This window comes from Oryzias latipes, chromosome 4 (genome assembly GCF_002234675.1).
Source record: "Oryzias latipes chromosome 4, ASM223467v1".
In the NCBI taxonomy this organism is placed as follows: Eukaryota; Metazoa; Chordata; class Actinopteri; order Beloniformes; family Adrianichthyidae; genus Oryzias; species Oryzias latipes.
The window spans coordinates 32062842-32089070 of record NC_019862.2 but is presented as its reverse complement, the minus strand read 5'-3'; the positions used below and the strand labels follow the sequence as shown (position 1 = coordinate 32089070).

The following is a 26229-nucleotide window of genomic DNA, read 5'->3' as shown; positions in this document are numbered from 1 at the left end:
GGTGCTCAGGGCTTGTTCCTGGGCTGCCAGGATGAGCGCTTCTGTGCTGTCCTATAGGCCAACCCTTTCTAGCCATTGGTAGGACTTCTTGATATCAGCCACTTCAGTTATGGTCCGGTGGTACATCCCATACAGGGGTTTGTCCTCCCATGATGATCTGTCCTCCAGCACTGTATCCTCTGCTCTCCATTGCCTGAGACATTCACTGAGCACACTGTCAGTTGGGGCCTTGAGCTTGATGTATTCATGGATCTTGGATGTTTCATCCTGGATAGTGGCTTCTACGCTCACTAGTCCTCGGCCTCCTTCCTTGCGGCTAGCATACAGTCTCAGGGTGCTGGATTTGGGATGGAACCCTCCATGCATGGTGAGGAGCTTTCGTGTTTTAACATCCGTGGTCTGTATCTCTTCCTTTGGCCATCTTATTATTCCTGCAGGGTATCTGATAACTGGCAGTGCGTAGCTGTTTATTGTCCGGGTCTTATTTTTGCCATTGAGCTGGCTTCTCAGGACTTGCCTCACTCGTTGGAGGTATTTAGCTGTTGCAGCTTTCCTTGTTGCCTGCTCCAGGTTGCCATTTGCCTGTGGAATTCCAAGGTACTTGTAACTGTCCTCGATGTCTGTTATTGTTCCTTCTGGGAGTGAGACCCCTCCTATATATATATCCAGTGTGGGTCCTTAAGAAAGACCCTTTGTGGTACTGCTTAGCTACAAAGCCAAGGTCCAAGTCATAACCCCACCCCCCCGCTGTATGAAAATACAGGTTACCCACCTGTGCAGAAAGCTGATTGACTGCTGAAAGGTGAACAACAAACGATGAGTGTTTTGTGTTGCAAACTTCAAGTCAGAGAAATAAGCATCTAAATGATCATTAAAAGAACAAATGTGTGCATGAAGAGCTATTTATTTGTATTCTATTTAATTGTTTATTTGGAACTGACCCTTTTTTTCCGTGGATTGGCTTTTACCAACTTAATTTCATCTAAAATAGAATTTTTTTGAAGGTTATTTTGGGCCGATTGTGTTTCACTAACAAAGGGTCAGCAGCCCTCTATCAGGGCTGAACTTTTTCTAATTGGACCGGCTGCGGTTTGCTGCACGGGTCTCCTTCTCCGGGTATTATTCTCTCCCTGTCAGTGTCAGACAGACACCCCAGTGCCGTCTAAATGTCAGGGCTGTTTGTCACAAATGAATCATTAATGATGACATGCTGGAAAGCCATTTTCCATCCACAAAACCATGTGTCTGTCAAGTGAAATCCACAATGCAGAAGGTGTGTTTTTTATGAAGAATGGAGGGTTATTCCATAAGAAAATCAAAAGTGTTTGCTCACTCGACCGGTTCAGATGAGTTTATGTGAAGACTGTAGTTTTTTTGAAACTATTTGATCAACTGAATCTGCGTTCTGTTGAATTGCTCTTTGTTTGTGGGGCTGTTTGAATATAAAAAAGGACACATTGGTGTTCAGAGAATAATGATGGTGTCTAAATATTATTCCTGGGAACTAAATATGATGTTTAGCTCTGAGAAAGTGCTGCAGATTTGACTAAAAGAAAAAGGAAATGCAGATGGGAGTTGGTTAAAGAGCGAAAACCTCTAAAAGCAATGTTCCATAAATGTGAACTCCTACAGTTACAGAAACTGGTTTTGGTAAATTGAACAGAACAAACTGAAAAGCAATGAATTGAAAAGGCATCGACTACAGTCTGGTTCCTGCTGGAGTTGTTGTCTTTCCTTCCTTCATCCTCTCTTTGAATCACGTTCCTGTCAATCTCTGCTGTCACTGTTCATTAAGGGAACAAAAAAATCAACTGTGGTCCAGAATCCTACAAGGTTCCTCAGAGGAGCATTGCTGTCAGTCTGCATTTTCATTCATTTTTTTCTGCATTTGGTTTCCTGTTGTGTAGACGATTCTAAACAACCCAACCTGAAGTTAAAACACAAACTTGAAAAAGAAAAACAATTTAAATAAAAATGTCTTATTTTTAATGTATGGATTTATTTATTGGCACATTTATATGTGACAATTGAACGAAAGGAAAAACTGTGGAGTAAAAAAAAATCCTAATTATACCACAAAAATATCTAAGACTACTATTAATTATGTCCTAGATCAGTGTTTTTCAACCTTTTCTGAGCCACGGCACACTTTAACCTTGTCAAAAATCCCGCGGCACACCAGCATCCAGAAATTAACAAAAAAGGAGAAACTCTATAGTCTGTATTGATCTACAGTCCCTCCATGATCTCACGTTGATTTTACTGATAATTGTGGCAGAAAAAGCTGGAAGCTGCAGCTGTTTTTTCTAAAAGATGTAATAAAAGTTAAGTTAGAAGATTTAAAAACTTTTATTGTGCGTTTGTTGTTGTTTAAATTTGTCAAAGGAAGACTCATTGTGCACAGAATCACTGTCACATTAACCCAATGCATCATGGGAGATGTAGTGATGGCAGACAGACTCTCTTCTCTGAGCTTCATGGTTTTGTTCTCTTGTTCCACGGTCTGACACCAGATTCTGTGGAAAGCTACACCGCTAAAGAGGAGCTTTAGCTGGTATTTCTGTTGGAACTGAGAGACTTTATGAGCAGAATCAGAACAAGGAAGTGAAGACTTTAACTGGAAAATGTTTTTAGATCAGTTAATGAGGGCAATTTCCCACGGCACACCTGACCATCTCCCACGGCACACTTGACCATCTCCCACGGCACACCTGACCATCTCCCACGGCACACTTGACCATCTCCCACAGCACACTGGTTGGAAAACACTGTCCTAGAAGGATGACAATAGCTGGCAATTAGAGGATAGATTTGTGCTTAAATGTCAGTCTGCAGAAACTGAATCTTAAGAAAGTTAAAAGACACTTGAAAATGTTTATTTTCTGTCTTGGAGGAAAAATAACCTCTTCAAGAAAGTTTTTAAATGGCTAACTTTAGTTTATAAGACAATGTGTTCTTAGGCTGTATTCAGACTGGACACATTTGGTTTGCCTAAGTGAACCAGAGTTTGTTTCCCCTAATAATCTGGAACTTATTTTCAGTCTGAACATCCTAGAGGACCCTGGTCCAGGACCAGGAACCGCTCTCAGACCCGCCTTTGGAGGTGGTCTCGGTTTGTTTCCAATATTCTGAGCTTCGGTTCGCTCTGAGTTTCCTCAGTCTGAAAACAATCCGTCCTCAGAGCTTAACAACTAGACCATGACGATGAGACAAAGCAACTTATTGAAATGTGATCTGATGGATGCAGACTCATCAAACAACTTTTATAGTGACACACATTGCTTCTGACTCTTTTCCCAACAATCTCCACGTCATCAACACTCATCAGCTTTTTCTTCTGAGCCGTCGTCTCCTTAGTAACCGCCCTGCAGCGTGCCTCTGCTGTACCAAAGTATGTGACGTTGATACAGACGTTCAGAATTGGTCAGTGAAATATAAAGTTTGAAGAAGTGAACTATCCCAACAAGGATTAGGCAAAAAAAAAACGTGCTTGCCTAAAATAAGAATTTTTCTAACCCTTCCTAACAATTCATTTGGCGCTTTTCACAAGCCCCATTCCCACACACACTGACATATGATGGTGGCAGAACCGCCATGCAAGGCGCTCGCCAAACCAGGAGCAGGGCGGGGTTTAGGACACTTCCACAGGTGGAAACAGAACACGCCATCTTCCAATCAGAGGTTAACCGCTCCACTTCTGCACCACAGTCACCTCAGCAAATGTGCAAAGACAAGAGTCATTTCTGTGTTTTCTTATTAAATCATAAAGTGATTTTTGTTCTCTTTACTTAATGATAATAAACTCCTATTTCCTTTGAAATGCCGCCTTTGCTTTTGCTGTTCAGCAGCATTTCATCTCTAAAATACTTTGATAGGTGCAGCTGCCTGAGGTTTTTAGGGGTCTTACATGCATGTAACATTTAAGACCTCTTTAATAATAATTGACTAGTCTCTGACAGCTCACCCACTAAACCCAGCATTTCTGTTAGAAACTGGTGCGTCTAACCATTAGAGTTTGCCCTTCTGCACTGGTTGGCCGTCTCTCAGTTTATGGTTGAACAAAAAAAAGAAGATAGCACTTAGTGTTAGCCTTTGATGCTGACCTGCGATATTGAACCATTTAAGGCAGGAAGCAGGAGTGGGCCTGTTATTCCAGTGATTGCATGTGTACACAGAGGAATAAAGTGACACCTTTACCCAACCATCCGGGACAGAAGCAGGCTAATAGGCCAAAGGGAGAGGATATGGCTCCCAAAAGTCCCGTTGATACTGCAAAATGTCATGGAATGAGTAGTAAATCCAATAAAAACATCAATGTCCTTATGTTTAAAATCATTTTGTTTTTTATTAAAAGCATCATTCTAACGCTTTTCTTCAAGCCGTTTGTTCTTTGAAGGTAGTGTGAGCACGCGTGTGGCTCGTCTGTCTGTGTGCTTACATGCTGTCACTAAAACCGCCTGGAGCTCCAGCAGACATGAAAGTCCTGACAGCCACACAGGAATAAATGGACTCCCTGTCACAGACCTTAAATTTACTCCCCATTCGTTCGCAAAAAGCCTCCAATTTGAATATCAAAGATGACTGTCCCACGCTCTGAGAGTTCAATGCCAATGGCCTGCCACGGCGCCAGCGAGTACTACCTTTGTAGTGGGACATGATTTCATTCAGGCACAGATGCTTTCAAGCCAAATTGGACATAGTGTGTAGCATAAGCTATCTCTAAAGTGCCTTCTTGGCCCGGTTTTAATATTACAGTTCAGTGGTGGCTTTGTTAGTATGTGATCAGCATCAATACGGCCACACTGAGGAGTGTAATGTGCAGGGAAACGAGCCAAAAAGCCACCTGAAGTGTATGTGGGATAGATTCATCAAGTCCATTTCTACCTCTGAAACCAAAGGGATTGCAGCTGCATGACTTATGTTGGGCCAGGAGGGAGCAGGCCTGACTGATGAGGTGGAGGATGCTGGGTAAGCAGAGTCCTCATCGATAGGAATTGGAGCAGGGAACTTCAGCTCACGTGTCATGATGGCGACCTCTAGTGGAAGAGCTGGGGATTGCTCACGACACCCCTGTGCAATTATGAGAGAAAGAAGTGAGGCCTTTGACATTTTATAATAGAAATACTATCCTTAGTATTTCTATTATAAAACGAAATGGTTATATAGCAGGTTAAACACAATGAGTGAGTAGAAGAAATATCTAATTCATTCTCACCCCCCGACTTTATATTTTATTCAGACATTTCTGCATAAACAAATGCTAATTATTTACATACAGAAAATAATTTACAAAAATAGCATCAAGGTACCAAACTATTGTGTAACATGTGTACTCATTTTTTATTAGGTGAATATTGAAAAAATGACAAGAGTTTTGGAACTATACGTTGAAAGCTCCACAGCATCTGAGGTGTTTGAGTCTTCATGGGACACAGTGTTTGATGAGTCTTCATGGGACACAGGGTTTGATGAGTCTTCATGGGACACAGGGTTTGATGAGTCTTCATGGGACACAGGGTTTGATGAGTCTTCATTGGACACAGGGTTTGATGAGTCTTCATAGGACACAGGGTTTGATGAGTCTTCATGGGACACAGGGTTTGATGAGTCTTCATGGGACACAGGGTTTGATGAGTCTTCATGGGACACAGGGTTTGATGAGTCTTCATGGGACACAGGGTTTGATGAGTCTTCATGGGACACAGGGTTTGATGAGTCTTCATGGGACACAGGGTTTGATGAGTCTTCATGGGACACAGGGTTTGATGAGTCTTCATGGGACACAGGGTTTGAGTCTTCATGGGACACAGTGTTTGAGTCTTCATGGGACACAGTGCTGCTGGCTCCCAGCAGCTGCAGTATTAGATCATATTCTCATTTTGTTCAGATTTTACTCTAAAATGAGTCATTTCCACACAGTTTTACTCTAGTTTTCTGTCTCTTTAATCAAACTTTTATTTATAAACTTATTTATAAATCAAATCAAACTTTTTTCAATAAATTATTAATTATTAATAATAATTAAGTATTAGTATTAATCAAAATGGACTACATTTAATTATGTACACTTTTTTTTAAAAACACTAACCATTTGCTTAGAACTATGGTAAAAATATACTTATTATTGGGCTGTGTAACATTTGATTAGAAGTAATTCTTTCTAACACCTTCATTAGATGATTATTTCCCTTTTTCAGTGCTTGTGTGGAACTCCTAACTCCATACTTGCTGCATTGGCAGATAATTTTACTGCTTTCTAGTGTTTTTCCTCTAAATATTAGTTTCTTTTCCTCTTTTTGTAGGCATCTGCTTTACCTTCCTCCTGTGTTAGCTCTTCATATACATCTCTAATGTTAACGGGTCAGTTTTGACCCGTGTCCTAAATCAGCTGTAAAATACACTAAAAGCAATTATCTCTAATATTTTTTTTCTCATCTCTTAGCTATCTTGTTAGGCTTCCTTTGACATGAAAATTGTTAGGTTTAATGCCTTTGGTGGGAGCCTCAGCTCTTTTTTTTTGTCAATATTTCCCTCTTTTTTAATTAAAAAAATAAATGGTAGAATGAACCTCAAGATAATAATATAACTAAATAAAAGTATTTTTGTGCTATCTGATTGTTACTGAGGGGTAGACTCATCCCTAAAATAAATTTGGTTTACTTATTTTTACATTTTTATGTTTTTAACTTTAGTAACGTATATGGTGTTTCAGGTCAATTTCAACCGATGTATATTTATACTGAGAAGGAGGCAAAAAGTATATTTTCTTAAGCAATAGAACTTTAATATAAACACAAAATCAAAATCTAGCACAAAATATAGAATTGCAAGGTAAATCAACATAACAATAAATCAACTAAAACCAATTACTACTTTGTGTGTGTAAGTACTCGTGTGTATTCAGATGCATGCGCGGCAACATGTGACACATTTAAAGTGTTCCTTGCAGAGATATTTCTTGCAGATGCAGCATGGTGTATTTGTCTTTCTGTCCTTACGGCTTGGGCAGACCTGACGCCTCTTCCTTTAGAGTCAGATGGCCTGAGTGGGGTTCTGGCTGATGTAGTTGGTGTTGAGGCTGGGCTGGCTGAGGAGGAGGCTGATGTGCAATTGTGATGGACGGAGTACTAGAGGAGCTCTGCAGCTGTCTGACCAAGGCTGCAGCCTCTGGATCTCGGGGCACACGATCTCTTCGCTCAATGTGCGCCTTGACAAGGGATTGACCCAGCTCCTAAAGAAAAATTCTCCGTTCCACCCTGGGTCAATGCGGGTCCACAACCCAAATACAACCCAAATCTGAGCTCCAACAGATTTGACCATCTTTGGACTTAAATCTTTCAGCTGGAGGGGCTTCACCACCTGTGACTGTGTCTGATGTGTTTGTGTCTTCTGGATGACACTCCACATTATCTTCCTCTTCAGAGGTCTGCTCATCCACATCGCTATGCTGCTCTGTGTCATCTCCTTCATTTTCATTAAAAATAGGATCCAGAACTTGCGATATTGTAAATCTTCTTCTCATTTTTGCGTCATACAATTTGGAGATGTGGACTCTGCAAGTCATCAACAATATATACTGATGGTGGGCTTGTCTGGACACGCCTGTCTTTGTTTTGTTTTTGTGCAGGTATACAGGAAACAAGACAATATGAGACTCTCCTCAAGTTAAATCATTGGGAGAGAAGCCCACTATAACTATTTTGTGTTATAGTACAATTATAGTTTCAGTTTTGGTTGTAATAATAGCTTTAATATCAAGTTTTTATAACTGGGTCGAAACTGACCCAAACACTACAAAAGTTACATTTTTAACCAGAACTATTTAGAAATAGTGAAAATTAAAATTGGTTAATTATTTTTATTGAAATATAAATTCCTGACATAGTCAAAAAGCCTTGAAGCAATAAATCAACCCTATGTGGTTCTTTTATATATTTAAAATCTAAAACGGGTCAGTGGCGACCCTAACACAAGAGAAAGATTAATCCGGCCAGTGTTGCTCTGCCTTGTGGGTAATTTACAGCGTTGTGTTATGGGTATTGATCTGTGGCTGCTGGATTGATTATTGACAGTTTTTTTCACTGCAGTTTGCCCGTCAAACGGGTCACATGGACAAATGAGGTTCAAAAAGAAAATGGATTTAGGTGGGATGTTTCACAGAAAACAAATAGATTTCTTTCTGTTTTCATCAAATTTAAAAATTAAAAAGAAATTTTGTACTAAAAAAATACAGTTTCAAGGGAAAATGCATTTTTAAAACGGCAAACAAGTAGGACTGCTCTTTAATGTCAAAGGTAACATCAGAAATTCAATTAGCAACAATAAGGTATCCGAAACATTGGGGCAAAGATTGAGCAGAAAATCCCTGTAATAAAAAAAATCCCAATTCAAACCAAATCTGGGTGAATAACTGCAAAATTAAATTTAACTCTAAACTTAATCTGAGAATATTAAAAGTAGTTCCTTTATTTTCCACTAGATGGGAGCAACACAAAGCAGCTTTTTCATTTGTCAATAGTTCTGTTCTGAATCAGTCTTGATTCTTTTGTCATTTTATATTTTATCAGTCTAATTTTTCTTTTTTTTCAGTGCTAAATTGTTTTTCCTTCCCTTTCTCATGCCTTTAATTATGGTGGAAAGTAAAGCGTTGGTCTGAATGTGTTAAAAAACAGCTAAATGTATCTTAAACAGGGCAAAAAGTAGTCTTTTCTAAAACTACTGAGTACACATTCGTAGTTTTAACAGTTAATTTTATCAAATAGTCTATGTAATTCTGCCTAAAAGGCATGCTTGTGCAGCATTTTGTCTTGAACACAAATAATGGATAGTGGATGTCTTCTTTCTGCTCCTGAAGACAAGAACATTTCCACTTTGTGGGATAAATAAAGTTGATCTTATCTTAATGTAATTACAGCAAATTTAAGAAGAAGACTGTACCGTGGGAATCATGTTAATATGAAATGTGAAGGGCGGGGATCTGAGACCGTTTTCCACACAACCTTCATTTGACCCTTTGGGTCAAATGAACCCAATCTAGTATGTTTTCTAAAGGAAGTTGCTTCTTACCAGCTGTTGCTTTGAACACCAGCAGCTTAATTTTGTGGAAACCAGGTTAACAACATGCCATGTAGTCAGCTCCCCCATGGGAACTATGATTTATGTGGGTTGCTCTGTAAAATCTAGGGTTACATCCACAGATCTGTGGGGCGGAGAATAAGGGGCATGTCAGTTCAGTTGCTAGGAGACAAGTTGCAGAAAGACAACGGTTGAAAGCAAAAAATCTGGGTTGGGTAAAGAGAGGCGGCGTATGTGAGACAGCTGCAGGGAAAGAGAGGAAAAATAAAAAAATCTACCACAGGATAACTAGATTACATCAGATTTCCTTTGAGCATCCATCAAGGCCAGGAGAAAAGAAAAAAGTGTGCTGCTATTTCCACAGCGTGTTGTTCTAGACGCATGAATATCGATTCCTGCAATCTAACTTGCAATTATTCTTGTTTCTGTGATCAAAAACGCTGCAAATGTGCATCATGTACAGAGAATCATTAACACGCACAGAAGTCCTCTCATCTTCCAACCATTAACATCTCAATGAAGCTAAATTTAGTCGGGTCCCTGGGCCCCTTCATCTCCCAACATCAATGGGTCTGTCTTTGTCTCTGGATGTGCCCCAAACTTTTCTGTGTCACGCTGACGTGTGAGCCTCAGTCAACAGCACACTGACCTGACAGCAGCCGTCTTTGGGCTTCTCTCTCGGGTTTATTTCTGTTTTATTGATGCTTTTGGAGATTCGGGAATTGGCAATTCATGTATCTGAAATAGAAAAAATGGTCATGTTTGGCTTTCTGTTTCTAATTGTTGCTTTTATCCACTTAATCTGTTAAAAACTATTTTGTTTCCATCTTAAACTCATATTTTCCTTTATAAAACAGCAATGTTTTTTTTTTGTGAAATTCTTTGTAGCACCAGCCGTCTGCTGGAGGGACCAGCTGTTTGAAGACGTTGATTTGGCTGTCATGCATTCAGATGCAACAGGTTTGCTAGCAATCTAAACCTAATTGTTGGTTTCCAACCTCAAAAAATTAAATTAAAAGCATTTTAAGATAGAAATGGATGAAACCAGATGCAGGGACAGAATAATCCACAGCTTTAGTTGCTGCACACCAACATGTTTCTCCACAAAAGAAGGGGTTTCTGTATGTAAATGGGTTTCGCAAAATGTGTTTTTATGTTTTTTATTTGTGTAAATGTCCTCCCCCTCTGAAAACGCGTGAGGGTGAGCAACATTCAAATAATGCAATAAAAAGCAAAAGCGCTGTGTTTGTTATGAAGATTAACATCTGAAAAGGGTTCCAGAATTCAACCTCTGTTATTCAGAGATGTGGAGGAGATCAGAGCTCAGTGGATTCAAGCAGATAACTGAGCAGATTCTGCTGCCGTAACGCTTCAACCTGCAGGTCAAATACATATTTTAAAAGACTTCCATGTTTCTAAGCTTCAAACAGTGTTTGTAATTGATAAGAATAAGTTTAAAGGCTTGAGCCCAATTTGAAGCAAACTGAGCCCCTAACAAAGAAAGACCTCTGTCCTGCAGTGGATTGTGGGAAAGATTGATGGTCAGTCCCGTGGTGTGGTTGTGGGCGATGCCGGGCAGCAGCGAGCTTCTGGGCAAAGTCACTTTTGAGTCCTGCATTGTCATTTTTCATAAGTAGAAATATTTGACATATTTGATAGTCTTACTTTGTAATTTGGGGGAAACATTTCCTTTTTTTCATCCTACCATTATTAAACCACATATTTCAAAGTAAAGGGGTTTGTTCCTGTTATTTATCTGAATACGTTTAGTGCAGGCACGTCCAAAGTCTGGCCTGTGGGCCAAATCCAGTCCACCGGTGTAGGTACCAAAAGTATTCGGCCTGCAATAACTGTTCGGGGTCCTGCGACAAATGATGACGTCACACTACGGTAACACCACTTGGACAAACTACATAGCTACGCAGCGTCGAGATCTGCTAGGGCTCGATATATTTTCATTTCACGTTTCGTTTTGTAACGTAAGTTCTTTATTTTAAGGAGTGTCTGACATAATTGTTTGTTGCACCAAATGTATCACAGGGAGACACATTGGCAATGTAAACGTATTTTTCCAACATGAGTAAATGGATGACTGTACGAGAAACGACATTTATTTATGGACTGCAGTCTGGTTTAATTGGCCCAAATGTCAGTTTCTAACAGTAATGATTTCTACGTTTATATTTCCTTTGTAAAACACGCTGAAAACATTAATATACTAATTACAAAAAACAGCGCACACACTAATTTTTTGTTCAATTTTTATGTTTTATTCAAGTTATTGAAACAAACAAGCAACCAAAAAAACAAAGAATTAGCACTAAAACAAATGCTTAATGTCTTAAATCCAATTTTCTGCTCGTCTCCACAGATGCCTGCTGAAAGGGACTTAAAATAAGTCCCTTGTGACAAATAGTGGACATTTCCAAGTACAAGTCGTCCATGTTTCTCCCGAAGAACAGGGTTAGCGTGTCGACTTGCAGACCAATCACTAAACGTCATCAGACCAACGAACAGCCAATCACAGAAAGTGACGTCATCGACCCCGAACAGTTGTTGCAGGCCGAATACTTTTGGTGCCTACACCGGCCCGCAAGCTCCTCTCATAAAATCAATTAGCAAGTTTTTTCTTAACTTCAAATAAGAAAATAGTAACTTAGTTAAAAATAAATTTAGATGTCTTTCTGTTTTATGTGTAGAAATGAAAATCATCAATTTGAAATAATATTTTCATTGAATAACAGGAAATGTTATTTTAAGGGGTGGAAGAATGCTGCCTGTCACACATTTTCAGTTTGGAAACCGCTGAATTAGATCTGAAGCCCATTGAGATGACTGTTGGCACAGATCACAAATGCTCGCAGTAGTTAATTCAACATTTTAACAATAATCCTAGTTATGTGTTTTTGGTTTAATCTCGAAGCTTTTTGGAGTTTAACAATCTGTAGGATTATTCCCCAAACACAAATAAGGCAGAGTAAGATGCCCGAAATAAGAAATACCAACAGAAGTAAAGTAAAATGATCACCAAGTATTTGTTGGTGCACAAACTCTGAGGTGTTAATGCTCTGTTGGTGAAAATGTAGACTTTTTTTCTGACATGCTGCAACCATCAGACCTCATTCCTAAAGGCTCTCGGATTCTCTTTGTGCAGCTGCTGGACAGGAAAAGCAAAAACAGACAGATCTCCAACATTTGAGTAACGTGGTAACACAGGAATAAGAGAAGCACTAAAAACAGCAGGGATGTGAACATATTGTGGGCCCACATCTATCCTCAGTGTGTGATGATCGTCTCTTTTCTACCTGAGCAATTCCAGCCCTTTGTGTGGCTGCAAACAGCTTTCGTCTTGATGATGATGAAAAGGTGTTGACACGCCGCTCCCAGACTGGCTCACATTCCTTCTGTCTGTCTGTCTGGCATAAATGTTCAGTCATCTCCTTCACAAAATGCTTTCAATTCTTTTCAAAGAGATCATTATTGAAAATGTTTCCTGTTTTTTGTGGTGTTTCACATTAAAATCCTCTAAAAATGGAAAAGAATAGAGACATGCAAATGTGATCCACTGTCTGCCCTTACAGGGGAGCTATTCATTGTTGGTTATGTTGTACTGAAAAAAACTTTTATGCATTTAAATGGCCGCCTCAAATGGCCGCAGTCAAGCAAGGCACCGTACAATAAAAGCTTAAAAACACAAAGAACATAAATAATTGTCATAAAAACATAAAAATGCTTGATAATATCAAAGCAAAACAATAAACAGTCGGGAAAAGGATGTAGTCTATGATTTTCATTTCAGTTTCTTTTTTTTTATTGTTGATCGTCTAAAACTGGACCAGAAACTTGGTTTTAATCGTATTTCTTTGGGCTAGTGTCTTAGAGAAGTTTATGGCCATGACTTTTACAACCTTGGGTGCAAAATCTATAGTTTTTTTGTAATGAAGTTGTTGACCAATCATTCTGACGTTCTTACATAAAGAAACTTGAAGGACACTTCAGAAAGGATTCCCGTTCAGGAACGTTTCTCTGCTACTCTGGAAAAGCTGGACTCAGACTCTGTAGCTCCACCGTTTATTCCTGAACTGTAGTTGTGTCTCAGTAAGACGTTTGAGAAGCAGAAGCACTTTGTCAGCTTTGACAGCCGCACACCTTATTCCAATCACATCACACTTTCAGTTGAATCTGCAGCCCAGCGTATTTCCAGGCCTTTAACATGTTATTTTTTTGGTTACCTCTGTTTGGAAATCATAATTTTTTTAACCATCAATCTCATATAATTTAGTTAATCAGATTTTGGCTTAAATCCCACAATTCAGTCTGTTAATCTTTGGATTTCATTTATTTTTGCACCAAACAGCAGAGATGCAAAAAGATTTTCTGCTTTTTCAACATTTTTTCTTTAGGTTGAGAAGTATATTTTGGCAGAACATTGTTTGCTTAAAGTATAATGACCCAGTTTCAGATGCCAAACTGTCAGGTATGTCCATTCAGGTGTTCTATTTCTGAATTCCAATCTTTGCTCACTCCTCAGTCCTGTGGCAGGAAGTCCCATTTCCAGAACAGTGGCTGTCAGGCTGCACTCCTGACAGCACGTAACCGTGGTAACGCTGCACTCCTGAGCTCCATGTGTGGAGGTTAGACATCCCAGAACATTTTCTAAAGCTGCAACACGTCGATTTCATGATGCCATACACGGTGTCACTTAGGCTTAAAGTTTCATTCGTGCTTTTGCAATCATGGTAAATAGATTGCATATTAATGCAATCACATATTTTTATACATTTTACTGCAAAGAAACTTTAGTTTGTAAAAGAATCAATTCACAAAGCCTTCAGGAACAATTTAGTGTTTTCTATCAGATTTTTCGCTAAAAAATTGTGAATTATCTTTAATAAAAGCAAAAAAAAACTCCTTCTTTCATGCGAGTTACTTATGGATACATAATGGAGCTGGTTATTATTATGATTGTGCATTTAGTAGAACAAGCACCAAATTTGGCAACAATGTACTTTATGATTCCCTCTGTTAGCCACAAGAAAATCCAAGATTTTAAAATGTATCTAGATTACATATTCGTACTCTGTAGGACCCCTGCTGTTTAAAGAGTAGATTGTGTGTAATTGAATGGGGTGAATGCAGCGTTGGGCAATGCAGGACTTCCTTCTGCTTCACATTCTTTAAGAAATGATGTTTGATTCACAATCAGAGCTAGAATTTGTGTTTGTTTGTTGTTGTTTGTTTGTTTGTTTTTTGGGGGGGGCTTTGACAGGGGGGCAAACAAGAACAACAGAGTGGACCCATTATGAATGAAAGGATAAAAAAACTGCTATTTATATTAAAACAGCAGTTCTTTTAGCTGAGGGCTTTTGCTAAGAGCTTGTATTGATTGTTTTTAAATCTTTGTCAATATTGATAATAATAGTGACTAAAAAATTGAGGTGCAAGTGGGGGGTGGCAGAGCTTTTTGAAAAGGGGTCCAGCTGCCCCTCTTGCCCCCCTAGGGTCCTCCATTGCTTCTGTTTTCAGTTCTTTTTTTACAGAGGGAATTTCCTTTGGAGCTGCAGAACTCAAAGTGGTAAAAAGGAAACATCTAAGCATGGCTGGATTTCTAAATCAGAGCAATTTTTAGAACAACAAGGAAATGACAATGAAATACTGAGCCGCTCCGGGAACTGCCTCCATTTTAACCGTCTGTTATGAGGCACAGGTGAATTCCTGAAATAAACGTGGTGTCTGATGTGCTGATGGCCTTAAATAAGTAGATATTTAGTTTGAAAGCTCCTGATTACAACTGGCTTACATTTGCTGCTTAAATGCCAGACAGTCAGCTGAGACAATAACGATTCAATTTTGAATTCTCTAGATTTCAACCTCTCAGGAGACGGAAACGACAGACTGAAACTCCTCAAACTAACCTGTAAACACTTTCCGCCTCAGATTTAAAAACCTCTTTTTCCACCCAAAAGATTCCTATTTGCGATATTTAACTTTGGAATTTCACCGCTCTACTTCCTGCAACTGTTGTTTCCTCTGTTCCTTCCAATGCACAAACCTTTTTATCAGCGTTTCCTGATTTTCAAACAAATCTCATTAAACGGAGGAATTCTCCCAGCAAAGAGCATGACATTTGAGGCCCGTTCTATTTTCATACCTCTAATGTGTTGAAGTACTAATGAGCTGGAGGCCACACATCATTGATCACCTCTTTCGTCATCCTGCTGTCTGAGAATCTTCATCAGTGCCAGAGCTGCAGTTACCTCCTCTTGTGGTTCGTCTCTCGAGTTATTTCTGTTTTGGTTCCTTTTTTTTTCATCATCATCATCATCACTTTTACGTTTTCACATCAAGACGGTGCCGTGAAATAAGTCCTGTGAGGATAAATGCTGACAAGATGTTTAATTTTGTTTTTTTCTATTAAAGGACAAACATTTGTTTCACAGTCAGAAATAAAAAACAAAGACTTTTTCTTTTTTCAGTATTTTATTTGATGTCTGGCAGACTTTTAAAAAGCTGAATTGAATTGTATGAAAGAGAATTGTCTTTGAATCTCTTTTCCTGTGAAAACAGAACAAGTTCACTCGAGGCATTGTTGCTGAATTTTACCTATATTAAAAAAAAAGATTCTTCATTCCAGCTCAGTTGGAACTTCTCTGCCTTCCTGCTTTGAGGATATTTACGGATTCCTGTGTCCTGATAATAAACTGATGGTAGTTTTTCTCACAAAAACTGCTTGTGAAATTTAAGAGATGGAGTAATTCTCATGCATGCTATAAATAAAGAAGTGAGTTTGATGAGAAACACTTGACATTTAAAACCAAATTCGGCTCCATATTGTTTAGCCCGTTTAATTTAGAGAGGCTTTCAGCTGCTTCTGTGTTTCTAAGTCTTCATTCTCTGCGCTTGTTGTTGGACTCTTTAAGTTTGAGTTGCAAATACTGAGACGTAATTAGTCCTCCTGAATTTGCTCAGTATCTTGTTGACTGAGGGTTTGTGAGACTTTCATCACTTCCAAGCGGAGAACACATCAGCAAATTTCCCACCATGTTGGAATGTCGTTTCAGTTGTTGTCATGTGAGGAATACTCGTCTCAAGCCAAGTTTCTGAGCCGACAACATTTGCACGGTTTCACACGACTCCACAGTTTGAGAGTGAACAGCTTTGATGGATTCAGATGCAATTCAATTCAGTTCAATTTTATTTATGAAAAAAGAGAAGAAACCTCAGGGGGGTCCACATGAAGGAGGGATCCTCCCCCAGGACCGACAGGCGATGTACCCGGACTGTTTGAATAGTGTAGCAGATGAGCTTCATCCAGATGGAGTTGGGGGGACGGCGAGCCAGAGGGGGGGTCCACAGCCAAGTGTAGGAGCAGGAACACAGACGAGCCAATTTCCTCTGGAATCACTCCCTCTCCCCCAGAGGGGAGTAGGAAAGAGGGACAACACGTGAATCACGCTGCACCAAACAGAGGCGTGGAGACCTAGATGATAAATAATGATCAAGAATAGAGAAGAGAAGAAATAAATGAGAACAGAACCCCAGCGCACCATACTTCCCCCAGCTTCTAACTTCTAGCAGCTACTAACAACTAAATGTTATTCATATTAAATTTATTTTAAATATGTAGATAGTAAGTTGCATGCACTATGGTACTGATAGCAGATGGCAATAATAATAACAATAATAGAGAATCCACATTTTTAGGAGAATAATATTAATGCAATATAGTAACAATCTAAGCAGGGGGAATGGGCCGGTCTGGCCCAGTTTCTGAACCCAGATAAGAGGTTCTGATGCAGTTTGAGAACAGGAACAGTGTGATGTTCTGGTTCAGCAGGTCAAACTGACTAAACACCAAGTTAAACCGTGTTGAATGAAGACATTGTCGTCGTAGGATTTACAGTTTACTTCCACAATTCTTCATTAACGTTCGGTGAAAACTGCCACATAAAGTACTTTCAGTCATTCAGAGTCGTTCAGTACATTCATGAAGATCATGTACATACATGTATATTTTCATTTTAATTAACGATATTTAGCCTCATGTAATATGTGATTGTTTTTTGGCTGCTCTGTTATTTTAAACCTCTTCTGGGCTCAATAAACTTCATTGGAATCTTTTTCTGGAATCTGGAATCGTCTCTGTTTTTATCTCTGTTTCCCAGAAATGCAAACCGATTGAGTGCATTGTCTCAGAAGCTGGGCCACCCCCTCAAATGTCTCCCAACAGTAGGTTTTGAACCCTGTAACTAGCTAAAGATTCTTTCTGCTGTCTTCCCTCCTAGAGTATTGTCGCGGCTCACAACAGGTGTTTACTGCCCCTCAGATCTGATGCGTGACCAGCATTCAATACGTCCCTGACGCATAGCCACATGCAAATTGCTGCGTGGCTTTTTTTTAAATGGCAACTGACCAGTCACCAAAAATAGATGCGATGCCATCAATATTCATGAATCCGAATTTCCAGCATTTTAAAGTTAGTTTTCTTTTTTTTGCGGTTTTTTACGGATCTAATTAAGAGGGATAATTGGGATACAATTCTGGAGACATTATTATTGTTTTTCTGGGTGTCTCCTTGTCTTTTTTTTTTTATAAATATTTGAATGTCAGAACTGGTCTGCACGCGGTAGGAGGGAGAGGTGTGTTGATCCTGTCGCATGAGAAGACACTGTTGCGTTTCTCCTCCCGCTTTTCCATGGCGGGGAACGAAGAGCCGCTGTCCTCGCTGTCCTGTAATTACAGACAAAGCGGGGGGAGTTTTTCTCTGTTCGATGTGTGACAAGTATTTTTTCCCGCGCTGTTTCGGGGGGAAAATCATGTGGAAAATGCCAAAGTTCTTTTTCTGTCGTGCTGTTACGCAAGCAGCAGTGTGGTAGCGCACAGGGAGAAGGTGGTCATCAGAGGAGAGGAGAGGAGCTGTGCCCTGAATCCGATGGTTTATTAACATCTGACTGTGGATCAACCTGCTCCTCTGCGGAGGACTGAGGACGCCTGCTGACCTGTTGCAGTTTTTGGTTCAGGTTTATGGTGTGGATGGATGAAACGGAACAAAATGCTTATTTTTCTCAAGTTTCTTCTGACAGACTCTTAACTGAGTTAGAATTAACAAAGTCGCTTTTGGAATCGTCTGCTGGGAAGGAGCTTTGGCTGAGCTTCTCGTTGGATTGACTGTTGTGTTCTCAAGTTAAAGAACGGGGTGTCTTTGCCAATAGTCCCGGATGATGCTCTGAAAGTGATCGCGCTTTCTCCGCGGCGCTGCTGCCACACCGAGCGCAGCACCGCGCCCTGCTCTCCAGAGAAGCGCAACCTCCTTTCTTCCCGCCTTCACTCCCGTGTTGCTTGTTTTTGACAGAATGGCCCGCTTTGGAGACGAGGTTCCAGGCTTGTTGAGTTCTGGAGATGGGGGCTCGGAGCGCAATCGGAACCGCGATGGAGCGGCCGTGTCCACAGGTGGGATCTCTCCAGCCTTCAAGCAGACCAAAGCGCAGCGTGCGCGCACCATGGCCTTGTACAACCCCATTCCAGTCCGGGAGAACTGCTTCACCGTCAACAGATCGCTCTTCATCTTCGGCGAGGACAACGTGGTCAGGAAGTACGCCAAGAAAATCACTGAGTGGCCATATCCTTTTTCTGTGGTGATGCTCACTGACCAATGAGTGATGGAATCAAAAGTAAGTTTTCATGTGTCCCAAAACACATAAATGCACCACCATCTATTAAAGTTATGGCAAAAGTACATGTTTGCTTAAAGGTTTTCTCCACCAAATCACCCAAACGTTTCAGCACCATGGACAGCACATGGTGAACCCAATCATCAGAAACTCATATAACAAACCCAGATGGTCCCATGTGAAGTGTGCAACCTGCTTATGTTTTTTTTTCTGTTCTAACTACATGGAGATCTGCAGAAACAGTGTTGAAGGCAAACATTTAAAAAAAACGTGTGCAGAAAACAACAAAGCCTGCTTTTTCTATTTTTAATTTCTGGAACACAGATTACTACAACATGTATCTTTCAGTCCAGAAAAGTTGCCTCTTTCAAAAGTTTCCCATACGTCTTTTTTACACAGTGACATGATAAGTGCGTTTTGTTATAGTAACTGTTTTGTTGTACTCATAAAGGCTTTAGAGGTTATTGATACTCATGTACTGATAAAGGGATGTGTATGTGCTGGCACCTATGGCACTAGAGGTCATAGGGGCCCATTTGGTCCTTCATATCCAGACTTGGAGTACTTTGAGTAAATGAGCAATTTTCTGATTCAGTGTTTTTTTTTATAAACCTCAGATGGAGATCTTCTGTCCTCCATAGAAACTCATGTTTTGTGTCAACCTGTTGAGAACCTGTTGGCTTCAGCTGTCAGGATTAACTTTGATAGTTTTCTTAGAGCTCATTTGCACCAATGTGTTCTATCCTAGCTTTTTTTTTTAAATTAAGACAGGGCTATAATGTACGGATAATACATGGTGTTTATGAGATAAATGGTCATCAAAGCTCATAATTTAGATTCAAATACTTTTTTTTCTCAGTTCTGCTTTAAAGTGTTAATTTGACTGTTTTGTACTGTTGGCATGGGTTCCTCATCAGGAAGTGCAGAGTTAACCAGGCAGATAAAATGAAAAGGAGTTTAAGTCAATGGAAAATGGATTAGAGGAACATTGGAGTTTCTACACACATCACTGTAAATCCTTTCTGTAACAAGAAGCGATGAAGACTTGTTCTTTCCACCCTTTTCAATGTCACCATGGAGTCATGCACAGTGGGTTTCTCAAGCTCCACTCCAGCTGCAGTGATCAGAACCACTTGTTTTTTCCAGATTAATGATGTTTTCTTTAGTTTATCATCATTAATCTGAGGGTTTAATTGTAACAAAACAAAACATTTGAAGTTATCATTTAGCAACTCCAATAATGAGCCTGTGTGCTGCCAGATGACAACGTTTGGAGTTCTTCTTTTACTCTTTTCACAACTGATGTGAATTAGCCCGATGCTAGCTTTGGAATTCAATTCAATTCAATTTTATTTTATTTCTATAACCCAAATTCACAACAACAGCCGTCTCGATGGGCTTCATATCGGTAATTTTAAAGTAAACGTGCAATCCGAAAGGATCATAAATGCATAGAATTCTATAGGATAATACTAAACTTGAACTAAACAGACTATAAGCTGGGCATCCCTGCTCTTAGTCCCTCCTTTGCGGTAAGGAAAAACTCCTAAGAAAAACCATTTTTTCCGTGCTCCCTGCAACAGCCAATTAGATTACTAAAAATACAAGAATAACAGTGAACAGAGAAGCACTGCTATTTTATGCTCCAAAGGTGAGCACATATGCATTTGTGCTGCAGCTCACCAGGTGTCCAGGCCAGGTGGGGCCTCTTCACACACTATTGTTCTGTTTCATTCACCAGCTTCCTGACCGGCTGGCTGGCTCCTGCTGCTGGTAAAAACAGAAAAGAGTCTAGAGCTGTTTAATTTTATTTTCTCTGGGTTTTTTATTTATATTTTTTATTATTAATGTTGGCAAAACAGAAAATCACTCGGGGGGGTTGTTTCTGCAAAGATATCACAGATGCTTCAGCTCTGCAGAGTGCTGATTGTCAGCAGCGATTATGTTTTTACAGCACCGATAGGAACATTTGGTTTTTGTGGAGAGAAGACACAGTTATGGCTTTAAGTTATTGGTGGTTTCTGAGACCGGAAGCTGCAGGACTGAATGGCCTCCAGGTTAATGTCTTTTTGTGGAGGGAGTGTCTCATTACATCTAATGAGCTTCACAGTATCTGATTAAGTAACATTAACAGAAATCTTAAGCAATGACGTCCAATCGTTGTGTCTCATGTTATTACAAATAGTCGTTACTCACAGTTTCATCGTATTATTTCCTAATGAGGTTCTGAAGAGTGGAATGCTGAGCTCTGGTCAGTATCTAACTGTGATTGTCATAATTGTGTCAGCACACCCTTGAAATGTCATGCATTTAGTTGCTTCATGTTTAAAGACCCACTCCAAGGAAAATTGTGTTTTTGGTGTTTTTGACATTTTCTTTGTGGCATTTTTTCTGAAGATGGAGGACAGATATAAAAAAAAAATGAGCTTGAGAATTGCAGTTTTGAGTATTTTCTTTATTCACATCATTGGGAATGCAGTTTGGAAAAGCTTGTAGTACAAAATACAAAGGGCGGGGCATAAGCTCCCTGCTCCACTCCATTCTGAAACAGAACTATGTTGTTTTCCACGTCTGAGCTGACGTCCAGCTCAAAACCGAACGGCTGGATAGCTCCGACCATTTTGTTGTTAGTGTGAGGGACTGTAAGCTAGCCCGTGTCAATACAGGGATGATGGGAAGGGAGGGTAGGCTTACTCCCACTGCGCAAAAGCCCCCAGAATCAGGAGATATGTTTGTCTGGATATCCTCAGAAATACCCCATATCTGGTGATATCTACGGTGGATACTCTCCGGACATGACTGTTTCTAAGTTCATGTCCTGAGCATATCAACTCCGAGTATGGCACACATTTATTCTGATAGAATCTGGAGATGAGATTCTCTCCAGATATGAGATGCGTCACTAGTGATATCCAAGGTCAGGATATTTCCAGATTCTATCCATGTCATATCTGTTGATATCTGATGTCCGTATACCAGTCATATCTGAAGTTAGGATTTGGAACATATGGCCAGCAGACATATCTGAAGAACAAACACTAGTGATGTAAGTCAGGATATTTCAAGATACCAGTCATATCAAAAATACATAAGAAATAAAAGGTGACAGAAAACCGGTATTACTCAAAAATATTTTATTACAAAATAAATAAATAAGTCAAAAACCACAAACAAACATGCATCCTTTTTTTCTCTTCTGCCAGATAGCAGCTCTTGACTGGTGGTGGGTTTCCTTCAGTAAAGCCAGCTGAGTGTCTCGTGCGTAATTTTGGCTCAATTCCACTCCTCCAGTTTTCATCCCAGGCTTTATGGCATTTCAGCATCACCCTGGTTAGCCTAGTGGAGCGCCACTTTGGCGAGGCTTGATAATAAGATGGTTTGTCCTCGTCACTTTCCTCGTCGCTGACATAGTTTGCATTGGCTCTTTTTATATATGACAGATCCTCTTGATTGAGAATCTTCTCAGCAATTTTGACCCTCTTTTTGAAGAGCTGTGGACCAACAGGAAAGGAAAATATTATTTTAATTAGAGGAAACAACATACACACACATAGACAGTTCAACTGGACCATGCATGACCTGAGTAAATGAAACAAGGTCACGAATAGGACAACTCACCTGATCATGCTGACTGGTCCTCCTTTTGACCTCCTCCTTGCTTCCATCTCCATTCTCTCTCTTTGCACTTGAGACTGTCAATAGCTCCATTGCAAGCTCCTAGTCGATGGAAATATGAAATGTACAGAAGATGAGGTCAACATATTGCATTGCAACATGTTTCCAAAGTGTGCCAATAGTCCCACTCTCAACTCACAGCTAGATTTCTGAGAAATTACTTGCACTCTGCTGAAACTATGTCCTAGTAAACAACTGTTTGTTTGTTTTTTGGCTAAAAATGACATAGTATGACAATAAGACTTTAAAAACCTAAGTTAGGGAGCTATGTCTTTAAATGTATTTTTTTAGCAACACTATGTAGTCTTTTAGCCACGCTAAACGCAACAACATTGCATCTAATGTTAAAAAAATACCCCAAATAATAAATAAAAAAACATCTCCTTATGTGTTAATATTTCACTTTAAAAAAAAAACAGTAAAACTGAAGCATGCCCAGGAGCATGATGTTGTCCATGTTTTCCTTACATGCAAAACAAGACAACATGCTAAAAATACACTCATTTTGATAGTCTGTCAGCACCTTGATGCAGAAGTAGGAAGACCTACACATACATTCTCCAACTCGCTCTGCAGGACATCAGGTAAAGGTCAGTCTTGCTTTTGGACGCCCCTCTTTGTGAAAACTCGCTTAACAGCAGATGATCAGTCCAGGATTTATCCTGCAGGCGGAGCAGCGTGTGGACTTGGAGGATCTCATTGCATGCTGATTTGAGTGCATAGTGCCATAGAGTGCAGTCGATCAAAGCGAAGAGGCGGGGCTAATAAAGCACATGGCCTCAGGTTAGTCTTGCTGGCCCAGGGAGAAGTGGCAGCTGCTACTTCTGTCTGATCCCCACTGAGCTCCCCTGCAGTGGGAAGTGTCCCATTGTGAAGGTACACTTCTAAATAATTAATAGTTAGACCTATTAGTGTTTTATCAGCTGTGCAAACAGAAATCAAAATGTGAGAGCTCTTGCGGAAAAAAAATTCTAATAATAACAATCAAAAATAATTAAAGGCTAAATTTTGTTAAGCCTAAATGGGATTTCAAAGACACTCATTGGCAATTAAATTAAAAAGGGATTTTATTCTACATCCTTTCCTCTGGAGTCTGCTTGAAATGAAAAAGCATCAAATGTTTCCCTTTAACTCAGCAGCATCCTTGCATGAATCACGGAAATGGACAATTAGGAAGGAAATGACTGTTCTGTTCAGTTGTTGAGGGCTAGTTTTCAATTTTCTTTAAGTTTTAAAAGGTTCAGTTTATTTGCTTAAAGGTTGGATTTTAACTGAACAAGTAAAGCGTGTTCAGAACGGATCCTTCATGCTTAAAAATCTGCTTTTGTAGCAGGAGGGTCTGAAGAACCGATGTGAACAAGTAGTTAAAAAGGAGTTGGTCAGGTCTCTTTTACTCTAACTTACCTGGTTTATTAAAGCATAGTTTTCCAGGACATTTTATTGCGATAAGTAATTTGGAAATACAGTTTTCCAGCTGAGGATGCCACTCTAGATTTTAAAACTTTGTGAAGAAATATTTTTTAAAACAATGCTCCAAAATGTCACATCAAAGCATGATTTTATTACATTTAAACACAAATAATTATAGCAGTAAATGCCCTGCATTCTGGATTTAAATGTTATTAAATGATGTGACAAATGTGGTTTTGTTCCTAATGAATCTGTTAAGTTTTCGACTGACCCTTTTAAAGGTAAACAGTGATATTTTGTGACTAAAACGTCTGTTATAGTGTTGAAGGAAATGCTTTTGGCTTAAGTGACTTTTTCAGGCTTCAAAGCTGCTTTCTTGTGGATTGGAGACAACATTGACCAAAAGAGCTGCAGGTGAAAAAAAGAGGCCTGGGCATCAAGGAAAGTCGTTCCATCGTCTGACCTTTCACTAGCTGCGTTTTTATTGACTATAAAATTGCGCAAATTGGGTTTGCGATAATAAATTTTCCTGATGGAAACAACACAATGTCGAAAAAAAACGTGCAATGTGTTAACCCACGAGACGAGTGATGCAAATAGCAGTTTCATCTTTTTTATGTCCAGGAAATTCTTTAAGTTAAATTACGGCAACGATGCAACAGTTTAGTTTGGGTTTGTTGTAAAGCCAGTAATGCTTAATAGGTTTATTATTTTCTTTTCACAAATGTACATTAAACTATTCTGTCCCTTCTGATCACCAATTGTGCTCTGCCTTTCAACCAGCCGCTGACCATTTAAAGATGTAAAGCTAAAGGCTCAGATGCCCGCATTTCCTCTGATTTCCACCTATGTCATGATATTTTTGATGCTGGGATCCAGTCTGGGCTTGGATGTATTTACAGCCGAACACGACATCACACCACGCCTCCCTGTCTATTTTTACACGCACGTTTACGGAGTCGAGGCAGAGCGCCAGCGTCATCGTGACTCAGATGGCACATGAGACGCCTTATTGCCTAAGCTGGAGCGTTTACACCTCAGCGGCGTTGACACCCGGCAGAGGAGGGGAGAGGATTCAAGACCTGTATTTGGAATGAGGAACACAGTCGGCTTTCACTTTTTCTTTGATAGTTTGAAAGACTGGAAAAGTATACATTGAATAAATGTTATATTTGCATCCGTTGTTTTGGTCAATTCCAAGCTAATGGAGTTAAAGACGATAAGAAAATGTTTAAACTGGCAGACCTCTCCTCAACAAAGACTTTTAAATTATTACTTCAAAATCCAAACACCATCAGAGCGAGATCAATCAATCAAACTTTATTTATAAAATAATGTCTTCAGCAACATAAGGAAGTGATAAGTATTTGGTACCATTTAATACTAAATGCTTCAGGAGGAAAACGTACACTTTCTACACACAAAACGAGACCTACTGTGTTCTTTTCACCGATTTTAACTTCGGGTTCCGTTATCCACCTGTTAGCTTAGCACAACATGTAGTTTCCATGTTTCAGCTCATGTATGCAAGCGTAAAGATTTTTGTCACACGGGTGATTGAGCTGCACAGTAACTGTCTTGTAGCCTGTTGCCGTGGATACCCCTGACCCTCTGTCTCCATTTCCCCACTTTTCCAGCCCTTCTTGTGTTAATCTCCTCTGGTCTCTCCCAGTGTCTTGCTGGCGTTTAGGAGGATGTTGCTCCGTGATGCAAGCCAATGACATGGAAACCAAAAACCGATCGCCGTAAATGATGCATCATATCACATGTTTTCTCTCTTGTTTTGAGGATTTTAATTACTTGTTCAAATATGAACCAACAGTTTGTGCTGCAGTGTCTGCAGATGTGTTGCTTCCTTCATCTGAAAAAGAAAATCCGTCGGCACATCGTTAATCCGTCCACTTCTGCCTCATTTGTTTTGTTTTTGGCTTCACTTCTCATCGTTCTGTTTTGGAAGCTCAAGCATCATCCTTTCCGTATCCTTCATCCTCATAATCACCTGCTACTGTTGCATTTTTCCCTTTCATCTCTCCTCCTCCTCCTCTCCTCCATGCCCTCCCCACAGATTCTGGATCCATCAGTTCTTCTTTTTAGTCCAAAACCAGGAGAAGTGAGCCTGCCCACACAGAGAATGACATTGCTGGTTTAGTTCATCCACAGAGCAGCTGGAGATGAACCAACATCCGGCACAGGTCTCACGTTACATGGACTGAGTCTCATACTAAGAGTGACCCCTTTTCATGGGCTCAGATCCCAGATGTTGCCTCTTATCACTCGTCTGCTGTGTTTGTGTGCAGTAACTGACCTGAGATAAGGTAAAGCTTGTGTCTGGCCATGGGTCGGCCCTCAGGACATCCTGCTTGGTTCTGTTTAGTGCAAAAAGATCAGAGTAACTGCT

General features: G+C 39.9%; 1 protein-coding gene and 1 long non-coding RNA gene across 3 annotated transcripts in view; one reads left to right on the top strand and one right to left on the bottom strand.

Moving 5' to 3' along the window:
* Nucleotides 1–26229, top strand: part of LOC101163316 (voltage-dependent R-type calcium channel subunit alpha-1E) — a 117184-nt gene that overhangs the window by 19552 nt on the left and 71403 nt on the right. For both annotated transcript variants that reach the window (XM_023954611.1, XM_023954610.1), the window contains exon 3: nucleotides 18428–18694. In XM_023954611.1, the coding sequence (XP_023810379.1) occupies nucleotides 18428–18694 (267 nt within the window). The remainder of the gene's footprint in view (nucleotides 1–18427; nucleotides 18695–26229) is intronic.
* On the bottom strand, nucleotides 21864–23094 carry LOC110014999. The gene is made up of 3 exons (XR_002290061.2): nucleotides 22977–23094; nucleotides 22365–22463; nucleotides 21864–22237 (listed from the first exon to the last, which is right to left on the bottom strand). It is a non-coding gene; the product is annotated as an uncharacterized LOC110014999 (long non-coding RNA).